At 41.8% G+C, this 12,371-nt stretch overlaps 1 protein-coding gene across 1 annotated transcript; it reads right to left on the reverse strand.

The window, feature by feature from the left end:
- Positions 1–1,771: 1,771 nt before the first annotated feature.
- On the reverse strand, positions 1,772–11,319 carry LOC308303005 (uncharacterized protein; the record flags this gene model as incomplete). The annotated part of the gene is made up of 7 exons (XM_080747324.1): positions 1,772–3,746; positions 4,197–4,320; positions 4,413–4,523; positions 4,628–4,723; positions 5,115–5,216; positions 10,578–10,717; positions 11,295–11,319. The coding sequence occupies 7 exons, from the start codon at positions 11,317–11,319 to the stop codon at positions 2,047–2,049; spliced, it is 2,298 nt and encodes a 765-aa protein (XP_080603450.1). The 3' UTR covers positions 1,772–2,046.
- Between the last annotated feature and the right edge of the window lie 1,052 nt (positions 11,320–12,371).

Below are 12,371 nucleotides of genomic sequence, written 5' to 3' on the forward strand. Positions count from 1 at the left end.
CAGGGGGTCCCCGGAGCTCCGCGATACCTCCAGGTGTCCCCGGAGGGCGGAGGTGGTCCGCGATACGAGCCACTCAGCCGTCCCACTCCGATGCTCCAAAGTCGGATAGTAGTGGAACGGCTGCGGCCCCGTGCCCCTGGTTCTCTCTCTATACTGTATATCCCCATATCCCCTGTTATATCGCCAGGGCAGGGGTAACTGGAGGCAGTCCGCGGCCGAGACCCCAAACTCAAAGACGGATGCCAGTGGAGCGGCGAGCCGCTGGTTCTCTCTCTCTCTCCCAACACTATTGAAGACCTTTCCCACACAAGTAACTCCCATATCAGACGGTAACTCCCAACTCTCAAGTAACGCCCAATCTGCGCAGCAGCACAGAATTCGCCGCCATCTTTAGCCTCCAGTTACTCCTGTCTCGTTTGTTTACCGTTTCGGGTGTTCTACGGGTTTGGGACATCCGTGTTGAATTGATTGAAATGGTTCCGCTCGCTGTAAATCAAGCGGTCATATCAACACTCGATGAATCCCAACTCACATAAATGTTCTTATACACACAGATCATAGCTTGAAGATCATAACATTTTCTTCTAACATTTTGCAACTAAAAAAGAGCACCCCGTGAACGTGGAACAATAGAACTTCAACAACAATTCCAAGACGAAAGCAGTTTGGTGTAGGACCATTCCGGAAGTCTAGTCTTCTTCTTTGTTGGTTTCCGGCCATAGTTTTCCAGCTGAAGCCTAATGCTGCCCTCTACAGGCTGACAATAACTCTTATATTATGAGTGAAAATATTTCAGCACTGCTTTGCATACAAGTTCTCTTTTGTTTTATTCTGTCCCAAATATTGACTGCAAAGAAAACCTTGATCAGATAACTCCAAAAGCAGCTGTTTGCCATTCTCTTCAAAAATTTACGGGGAAGTCTAGTCAAATCTGCTGCAAGCAAGTAACTTCAAAATAATAGTTGAATGACTATCAATAATGGTGTTGTTAAACACCATGCATGATGAGAATAATAAGCACAAAGATGCTTACAAAAATAAATGAGCACAGGTAAAGTTAGGGGTCCTTTCAGAACACAACTTCAACTTCTCGTCTTGCCATATAGAATGGCTGATATTTAATTTATTAGTGCATGAAGACATATGTCAACATTGAGTTTTGACATTTCTGAAATTTCACAAATATTTAAATTTCTAACAATAATATGACGTTACAAATATTTGGGTAATTCATACTGGGAGAAAAAAAGGCAATGGAGGAGGCTTAAAATTGAAGCACAATGATAAAATACGTTTTTGGTTTTGGAAGCAAACACCGATCATACACAAACACACATGCCAGCCTGACAATCTGTCGCGGGTTCGAATTCGAATGAGGGGGGGGGGGGTTGTAGCCATAGGTTGTTCAGCAGGCATACAGTAAGCTCAACTAGATATTGTATTTATAATAGGGTTACACTTGTCCCAGGTGTGGTGGTGCAGCGGTCCAGGCTACAAAAGCCTGGAAGTGTCATTGTGAATAAAATTGATAAAAGATGGTTTCTTAAAATGTCACAATGTCGCATTCATTTTCTCAGTGTGTACATTGTCAGCTGGATGGATCTTATTGCAACCACAGAATCAGTCAGAAAAAAGTGTTTCCACATAAAATCTTTGTGGGATTGATTGATTAGTTTATTGAAAATACATTTAAAATTATAAAAAAAAGAACACAAGAAAGCCCATAGGCTTATTTCTATTGTGGTCCTTTTTGGGGAAGGGGGTAGGGAGCAATACAATGACATAAAACAAGGTCAAATAGTAGAGAAGGATATAATAGGTCAAATAATCAAGCAATCTAGCAACTGGAGCTTCTAAAGTCTACAGTAGGCCCTACATTAGCCGTTCTAGCTTTGTGTTTTGTTTTCGATCAAACAAATGACTGAAGTACATTTAACATGTCAGATTGAAGTTCACTTCCTACAATATGATGATCAATAAGGGATTATATAATCCTTAATCCATATTATCCTTTCAAAGCTCTTAAGGTAATATTTGAAAGGAGGACTATGAGAATGTATGTACAAGCCTTGTGTGTCTCTTCATGTTATAAAACTTAAGAAACCCTTTACCACAGATGGAACAAACGAAAGGCTTTTCTCCTGAGTGTATATGCATATGTGCACGGAGCATATTTTGCCATATGAAGCCCTTCTTACAGACATCACACTGAAATGGTCTTTCTTCAGTATGTGTCTGCATCATATGCCTCTTCACTTCAACTGTGGACCTAAAATACTTATCACAGTCAGGCATTTTGCACTTGAAAGGCTTCTCCCCTGTATGAATCAGTTTATGTCTACCTAATCCTGAAGAGGAAAATAATTTCCCACAGACTGGGCATGGAAAACGGAACAACTGGTGTAAATGTTTGGTCTTCTCATGTTTTCTCAGGGACCCTTTCTCTTTAAAGGACAGCTCACACTGCGAGCAAGAATATCGTCGCTCATTGCGTAGGTGGCCGTGAACGAAATCCCAGTGCCTTTTCAGATTTGTCCTAACAGAGAATGTCTTGCCACATTCTGCACAAAGGAATGGTTTCTCTCGTGTGTGCACTCTCAAATGAGCTACAAGGTCTGCATCATTAGTGAATCGCATTGCGCACTGAGCACACTGGAATGGCCGCTGATCTGTATGTTTCCACTCGTGCCTGATAAAGTTACTTAACTTGGAGAAACTTTTGGGGCAGTGGTTACATTTGAATGGTCTGCTCATCAGATGTACATTTTCATAATGCCGAGCCAAGGGTTTATAAAGACGGAAGTTCTCGTCACACAGTGTACACTGAAGCTGCAAGTGCGAAACCTTGTGCCTTTCCAACGCTTCCTCGTTTCGCAACACTCTTTCACACACCTCGCAGTAGAGTTTATTATGTGTCCGTTTGTGCTCCTCCAGTGATTGTTTGTACCTAAATGCCTTTTCACAGTCGACACATTTGAAATAAGAACCGCCCTCCTGGCCCTCCTCTTGGCTCACCTGCTGCTGATCATAGCATGTTCTTTTCATATGCAACATGAAGGACCACACATTCTTGAACTTTGTGTCACAACGCGGACAGGCATACTCATCATTTGGGAAGTGGACTTTCATGTGTGCCTTCATGTTAGCCTTCACTTGCTCATTGCAGATGGCACACCTGCCTCCTGTTTTTTTCACTTTTGCAGTGGCAGGTTTGGGGTGTCGATTCTGCACTTTACACGTAACTGACTCATCAACATTTACAATGGTGGAAGGTTCTTCATCTGAGCTCCTGGATGATGACTCTTCATCATCATGGCTTTCAGTAGGAGGAAAATAAGATGGGTCCATGTCATCATCAGATACCTCGGGGCCAGAGGGACTTTCATTTCCACTATATGGTGAAATATCATTATCTGGTGGCACAACTGACCCAGTGATGGACAGAGACTTTGAGGCAGCTGGCTGGAATGTAGATAAAGGACTGCAAGCAGGACTTTCCTCTCCATGAAGTCTTCTTTTCTCTTGCAGCAGAAGCACTTTCATCGTGAGATCTCTGTTCCGTCTTAAGGCTCTAGAATAAAAAGCCTTTGATGTGTCAATTTCTTTCAGTAATATTGCCTCTTGGCTACTCTCCACATTGGTAATGTTTTCCGTTTCTGATTCTTCCATTTCAATTTCTATCAGTCCTTTTTCCACAGAGAAGAGATCAAGCGCTGAAAAGACGCGGGAACCATCATACAAACAATCTAAAAAGAAAATAGAAACGTTTTAGCTCAATTATAAGGGAAAGGTATCTGACATTAAAGGGCCAGTTAACCTCTGGGACAACCAGATCTTATTTTATTGTTGTTTGGGACACGATCAACACAATCCTGAGTTATTTTATTTTTTGTGTGTTCAATCTGTGTTTTGAGATATTTTAGTATTTCAGCATGAATGATGATGCATTTTGCATCATATGAGTCATCATGCTGCATCATATGAAGCAAAATGCATCATCATTCATGCTGAAATACTAAAATATCTCAAAACACAGATTGAACACACAAAAAATAAAATAACTCAGGATTGTGTTGATCGTGTCCCAAACAACAATAAAATAAGATCTGGTTGCCCCAGAGGTGAACTGGCCCTTTAAGTGATCACAATTCAAACATGACTCTGAATTGCTCAGGATTTGATTATCTATAGCTTACTACTGTCTTCTAGTAGTCTGGGGTCTTTCTGATGGTCCAGTAGAGTTTTAAGCTCTTGAGAGTCAGAAATGGTCTCCATGCATTCCTCCAGAACAAATGGAACATTGCCGAGCATGGATGCAACCTGAAGAAAGGTGGAATGTGGAATCAAGCTAGGTCTGAATAAATATGAACTGCAGGTTATCAATAACAATACATATTAAATTCATAGTCAACCTGTTGAAGGGTTTGAAGAGGAAGAACTTGCTCAAATCTGGATAGAAACAGCCACATCAAGGTTTTCAGCTCCTTGTCAAACCTTGGACCAAATTCTTCAAGGAAAACATTCTGATGGAAAGTAATATGAGACATCAGTGAACATTTACAGTATGTGTAACGCACAAATGCAGTTTAAAACAAGCACAAATAAAAAGTACCACATCAACTCTGACCTGGAAAAAGTCTTGTCTCTGTTCTGGATTTTCCAGCAGATTTTTAATGAGATCTGAGAAGTTTGAGCGTGCCTGTTCAATAGTTGTAGCTTCCGGCTGTAAGAAGAAAACAATCTTGAACAACGTATACTATATAGGCTTAAACAGCTTTTCCTCCTTGTTTATCATGCTGCTGAAATTTTGCAGGAGTGCCCAAAAACTAAATGTAATACTTAATTTATAATGAATCGATAATCAAGATTTCCAAAGAATGTTCAAATATAGCTTAGTAGTGAGTTTGTAGATTGGCTATTTTAAACGCTTTTCTGTGACACTATTGCACATTACTATTGTGTGACATTTGTGTGACACAACAAATAATTAATTATTCAATTCACAGAAAAAGTAAAAGATAGAAAAATAGGATACTTGCTAAGAAAATAATTGATAGTTGCAGCCCTAATTAACGATGTGGCTAATAAATATGTATCTGCAGCGTTTCCCATACTTCTATCGGCCAGTTTGCGTTGAGGGTGTCCATTCTGTCCAGGTGTGGCTGAATGATATCAAAGTCAGCAGTAGCCTCAGACCGGCATAACTCCACGATAACCTAAAACCAAAAAAATGCTCTATAATACTTCTTAAAAAACTTCATACATACATCATGCATGCATTAATTAAACCAGAAGAACGCTGGTCTGGTCTTTGGACCTTTCTTTGGTCAAAATCAAGTAATCTACGATAGACCTCATGGGCTTTTAAAGGAATACGTGAACGTGAACATTACGCCTAGCTTTGCGATCCTGGCTCACTCCTTCTCAGCCTGGCTTGGCGTTAGTGGAACAGAATAAACCAGGCTGTACGCAACAGGCTTTGTCAAACTTTTATTTGGTTTAAATTCTGTCTTATTTAGGGTGCGTTCGGAAACCCGCACCGGGTGTGTGCTCAGTGTAGTGAGTGCAGTGGGCGTGGCGTTGGAGAGTGCCTTCAGTGTGGCTTATTTACGAACGACCAGTTAAGAGTCAGCTGTGTGCTTTTTCACTCTGAACTCTGAAGGTAAACTTCCTTAAAAGCAGCAGTTGCTAACGTAACGTTGATATTGAAAGGAGATGTAATTCATAATATTGGCATACCTGCTGTTAGTTTACATGTTGATGCGTGTGAAACTATCAAGCCCAAACGACGAGCTACAAGCTGTAAATGCTGCATTTGCGGTCATTTCCTCCATTGTTCACAGCTGAGAAGCGCTCGAGACACGGCGATGAAAACCAACCAATCAAAACACCACACTGACGCACCACACCGCCTAACCCCATCTTCTGAGTAGGGTTGGTGAGTGCGTGCACTCAACACACCAGTGCGCCGCGCACTGGATTTCCGAACGACAACGCACCAAGTGCACCGAATAAACGAACGACAACATGGCACACCAGTGCGTTGAGTGCGCATTTCCGAACGCGCCCTAAGATTATGCTTTAGTGAAACAGACCTCTGGAGGCATTGATAACACTGTAATACATCAGAGCTGAGCATGTAGGATTATAACTGATATAAATCAATAAAAGAGAAAATAAAAGAGAAATAAAAAGAGAGAAAGCAAGAATAGCAAAGAAACAGAAGAGAAAGAGAGAAAAAGCCCTATGAAAATACTAGTGTCATGCCTAGAGTATATTTGTATATCATAATACAGTATCTGGCTTAAAGTCCGGTTCGCAATTTGGTGTTAGGGGAGTTTCTCACCTGAACTGAGTCAGTGGGTCCCTAGACATGAAAAATCACCGAGGTGCTCGTCCGCCATAGTGCCACGAATGGCGCAATGGCCATATCAAATATGGCTGCCATCGGCTATGATGAAAATCCAACTTTTCTGTTTCTGGGGGTATATGCACATGTAATACCTCCATTTGGACTAATTTGGGTATGGGGAATTCATTTCTGATATTGTTTTGACCATTTTGGGTGATTTGGACCTCAAAAGGTCATGGTCAAGGTCATTTTGCTATTCCGAAGACCGTGGGCCATAACTTGGCCATTGTTAGGAGTAAAAACAGGTGCAGTAGGTCTAAATCAACTAATGCTGACATGTATAATTCATTTCTGACATTGTTTTGACCATTAAGGATCATCTTGTCTTTGAAATATCAATGTCAATGCCATTTTTCAAAAACGATTTTGTTCATTATTTGCACTTTTATAGTATTTTTTGTAAGTTTGTTACTATTTTATAGTAAGTTTGTTTTGTTTATAACAAAATACATACTAGTGAGAAATACAACAAGTAAACATCCACATTTAACTTTAAAGGGGGGTTTTAAATGGGTGTTTAAATGAGCAGATAAGACTATTTACGAATAAAAGTGACAAATAAAATTACACAACAAAATCACACACAACATTAAATAACAATTTCCCTCAAAGTGCACCATATTGTGATTGTGTGCATGCAAGTTAGTATGAGGTGTTTTTACAGGATGGATTTGTCATTGTTCCATGGCAAAATATGATGCACAGAACTCCATCAGTGTTGAGTGTCTTGCTTCAGACATGGCAGGAGTGTACTAAAGTCAAAGTGCTCCTTCCATCCATCATAGCTTGACATTGACTTTTTGAGGCAGTTGTCCTTTGGACAAGTATATTTCCCATTCACTTGTCCGGGGACAAAAGTCACTTGTCCGGATAAAAATGTCATACATTGAAATAATAACGAAAGGACGGCTAATGACCCCCCTTGCTCCCTCCACTCCATAGTATGGGCACTTGTCCCGGACAACAGGACAAGCCTTTATGTCATGTCCTGTTCCATGTTCCATTGGTTCTAGTCTTTCCTCAGGTTCCCTTGGCTGTTGCAAGCAGGTGGCAAGAAACACGCTAGAAAGGTGCCTTGTTGGTCTCAGCAGTTGTACTTCTCTGCTACCAATACTGTGTCTTGTTCTGTCAAGGTCTTTGCCTCTCCAAAGTTTGTTAGATATTGTACTCAGTCAGAAGCCATAACTACATGTTTAATCCTCACCTGGCCCATGCAGTCATCTCCTGTCTCCAAGGCATATGTGCCTTGATCACTGTCTTGGCTAGTGGTGCTCCAAGATGAGACTGCTTGATGCAGTAGAAGTGAGTCTCACCAGAGCCATACTGCTGCCAGATCTCCTTCAACCCCAGTGCTTGGAAATATGGGGTGTAATATAGCAGTAATGTGAAGGAGACAACAACTCTCTGGGGTCCGCTCATAGTTCCGACATCCCATTCTGACCATTAGGTTAGTGAAGGTTAGGGATAGGCTTAGTTATAATGGAGGCTGAACATGCACCAGGTGTCAGCCTCCTCAATCCTATTCAAGATGTCTGGGATCTCTTCTCCACTAGCGACATCATCAACAGAGACAACAGAGCTGATAATGGTAAATGGACTGCATTTACAGTATATAGCGCTCTTCTCCAAAGCACTGTACAATGTATTTCACATTCGCCCATTAACACACACATTCACACATACATTCACACCATGAAACCATGTAAGGTGCTCACCGGGAGCAGTTAGGGGTTCAGTGTCTTGCTTAAGGACACTTCGACAAATAAGCAGGAGGAGCCAGAAATCGACCCTGGAACCTTCAGATTCCAAGGCAGCCGTTCTACCTACTGTACATCGCCACAAGCTTGAATGGACACCATATTCCGAACACACAGCTGGAGAGCTGTGTGTTCTCCTCAGACACCCAGAATTTGTAAAGTTGATGAGGGATGGGTGCGTCTGTTATCTCTGATGATGATGAGTGGCTCCATGCAAAAGGGGCTGGAGGTGAAGAGATCCCAAAGATTGAACTAGATTGAGGAGGCTGTCACCAAGCTGCTGGTACATGTGGAGTCAACTGGCCCTATTATAACTAAACCTACCCATAACCCTAACCTAATGGAGGGAATAATGGGTCGCCAGGATTATGAGTGGACCCCAGAGAGTTGTCGTAGTGATACTTCCAAGCACTGGGGATTAAGTAGATCTGGTAGCAGTATGGCACTAGGTGTGCAGCGGCACATGCTTCTACAGCATCAAGCAGTCTCTCATCTTGGAGCACCACTAGCCAAGACAGTGATCAGGGGACATATGCCTTGGAAACTGGAGATGACTGCATGGGCCAGGTGGGGACTAAGCATGCAGCTATGGGTTCTGACCGAATACAATATCTAACAAACTTTGGAGAGGCAAAGACCTTGACAGAACAAGACACAGCATTGGTAGCAGAGAAGTACAACTGCTGATACCAACAAGGCACCTTTCTAGTGCATGTCTTGCCACCTGCTTGCAACAGCCAAGGAACCTGAGGAAAGACTAGAACCAATGGAACATGGATGGATGCAAGGAACACTTCGACTCTCGAGGATATGGCTGCCTTGCTGATGGATATCGGTGCATCATATTTTGCCATGGAACAATGGCAAATCCATCCTGTAAAAACACATCATACTAACTTGGATGCACACAATCACAATATGGTGCACTTTGAGGGAAATTGTTATTTAATTTTGTGTGTGCTTTTGTTGTGTGATTTTATTTGTCACTTTTATTCGTAAATAGTCTTATTTGCAAATTTAAACACCCATTTAAAACCCCCCTTTAAAGTTAAATGTGGATGTTTACTTGTTGTATTTCTCACTAGTATGTCTTTTGTTATAAACAAAACAAACTTACTATAAAATAGTAACAAACTTACAAAAAATACTATAAAGGTGCAAGTAATGAACAAAATCGTTTTAAAAAAATGGCATTGACATTGATATTTCAAAGACAAGATGATCCTTAATGGTCAAAACAATGTCAGAAATGAATTATACATGTCAGCATTAGTTGATTTAGACCTACTGCACCTGAGGGGCACGGTGGCGCAGTGGTTAGCGCTTCGCCTCACAGCTAGAAGGTCCTGGGTTCGATTCCCGCCGGGGGACGCTGTGGGCACTGGCGGCGTGTTCCTCCTCCGCGTCATCAGCGCCCACACCCTAGGTGGGGTTGGCGATAGGGCCTTTCTGTGTGGAGTTTGCATGTTCTCCCCGTGTCTCCTAGGGTTGATACCCTCACAAAAACATGCACGTAATCCTGGTCTCAATAATGCCTCCCCCTGGCCAGCCGGGGCGCCTGATGGAGGGGAAAGGAACTGGTTGGAATAACGTGTTCCTTCCACGCGCTACGTCCAAACCAGGGAAATCTCCACTGTCAGGTGAAAAGAAGCAACTTGGACTCCTCATGCATAGAAGGAAGCATGAGGTCAGTCCGTTGCCTCCCCAGGTTGGCAGAGGGAGAGCAGAGCCCAGGATTACATAGGCAATTGGCACTGGGTGAAAAAAATGGGTTACAAAATTGTGGGATAAAAATTATAAAAAAAAAAAAAAAGACCTACTGCACCTGTATTTACTCCTAACAATGGCCAAGCTATGGCCCACGGTCTTTGGAATAGCAATGACCTTGACCATAACCTTTTGAGGTCCAAATCACCCAACATGGTCAAAACAATATCAGAAATGAATTCCCCACACCACAATTAGTCCAAATAGAGGTATTACATGTGCATATACACCCAGAAACAGAAAAGTTGGATTTTCATCATAGCCGATGGCAGCCATATTTGATTTGGCCATTGCGCCATTCGTGGCACTATGGCGGACGAGCACCTCAGTGATTTTACATGTCTAGGGACCCACTGACTCAGTTCAGGTGAGAAACTCCCCTAACACCAAATTGCGAACAGGATTTTAAGCCAGATACTGTATTATCATTAAGGGCAGGCACCTCACTTAATTTGGGGAACCGTGTTGATTCTGAAGGCAACCAAGTACTTATTCTGACATATTTTTGGTCCCTAATCTCTCTTTTATTTGATTTTTTACAGCTTATTGAGAGCATAGACAAAAATAAAACAAAAACAGATAAGTTAAATGAAAACAATCATGGCATGATCATGCAACCGTTTTCCGTGATTCTTACTCACCCGCGCTCTGAGACATAGAGTGAGTTGAGCTCTATGTCTTTTGGAGAGCAGCTCAGGTACAATATCCAACACCGTGGACACAAACTCTTCCAGGAGGCCATAATCAGACACCACTTTGTTCTGGACAGTCTGCCAGATGGCTGCCGAGACCAGCCGCAATGGAGACACCAAGAGACGCAGACAGGAGAGAGGAAGGGGGGGACCTGCAAGGCAACGTCAATTTTCATCATCTTAAATGTTACGAAGAGGTAAACATTATTATACAACACAACAGGTAGTCAGGCTCTCAATGGAAAACAGGCTCTCCAACCGTGCTGCATAATTGAGCACTACTGCACTGTCTCCTCAAATAAAGAAATCAGCTGCGTTTGTCACGAAAGAGAGCAAGCGCGCCTCTCTCCCCACACTATGCTATGCTAGGCGGCTAGGCTAGCGCTTTTCATGTGAAGTTCAACATAGTCGCTAAATGAGGCATTCAAAAATTAAAAATTTCTATCGAATATCTTAATTACAATGAATCACAATTTTAAGGGCAACGGTTGTATAATCGCAATATTACACTCGAGGGTCTGCCTTATCGCGGTTATTTGTCCCTTCAGCCCTGCCTACAGAACTCGCTTTCGGCTCGTTCCTGAGCCAGGCTGTCGGGCCAAATAACCGCGATAATGCACACCCTAGTCTCGTGTAATATTGCTTAAATAGACACTTTTCACTCACCATTTACATCTAAATTGGGCTCCATCCTGTAAATTCACGCGTTGCCATATGAATATTCAAAAATGAATAGAACGTGAACATGGAACAATAGATTAGAACTTCAACAACGATTCCGAGACGAAAGCAGTTTAGGCGCCTTTCCGGAAGTCTATTCTTCTTCTTGGTTTCCGGCCATAGTTTTCTGGCCGAAGAGTGATGCTGCCCTCCACAGGCTGACAATAGAGCTTATATTATGATATGATATGATATATATTATGTTGCCAGTCTAGTCAGATCTGCTGCAAGCAAGTAACTTACAAAATTATATTTCACTGAATATAAATATTGTTGTTAAACACGTGTATGGTGAGAATAATAAGCACAAAGGTTCTTGCAAAAAAATAAATGAACACAGGTAAAGTTAGGGGTCCTTTCAGAACACACAGTAACTTTTCATCTTGCCCTAGATTGGCTGATATTTAATTTATTAGTGCATTCAATATATACACAATGAACATATCAGCCAGTATAAAGTATATATGGCTACAATGTGTCTAACATTGGGTTTTTACCTTTCAGAAATTTCACAAATATTTAAATTCCTTACAATAATACAATTTTACAAATATCAGCCAAATAATGATAAACTAATGTATGATACTTCTATGTAGTAAACAAGTGTTGACCTGTGTAGTCTTTAAGGTAAAAGGTTTTCATATACATTCTTCTAGGTTTCTGGGTAAATACAGGATATATGGTACCATAACAGCAGAGGACTGGAGGCACAGCGCTGGTCATTGCATCACTACAAATCCAAAGGTATACCTTCTTGGGTCTATTTTAACATACTAGGCAGCGCCATTCAGGAAGTGTAAGTGAGGTGTAGTGAATCCACCATCAGCCACTGATAACTCAAGACCCTGTTTAAAACTGTTAATGGGGCCTGGGCCGCAGTCATAGTGTTCCGGGCACCCTAGGCTGCCAGCCTGACAATCTTGTCGTTGGTTCGAATCCCGTTCCCGATGGCGTTTGCTGCATGTCTCTCCCCATTTCTTGTCAGTCTACTGTCCTATTAAGTTATAAAATCCCCCAAATAAA

This window comes from Nannobrachium achirus, assembly GCF_963921795.1.
Source record: "Nannobrachium achirus genome assembly, chromosome: 18".
NCBI lineage: Eukaryota > Metazoa > Chordata > Actinopteri > Myctophiformes > Myctophidae > Nannobrachium > Nannobrachium achirus.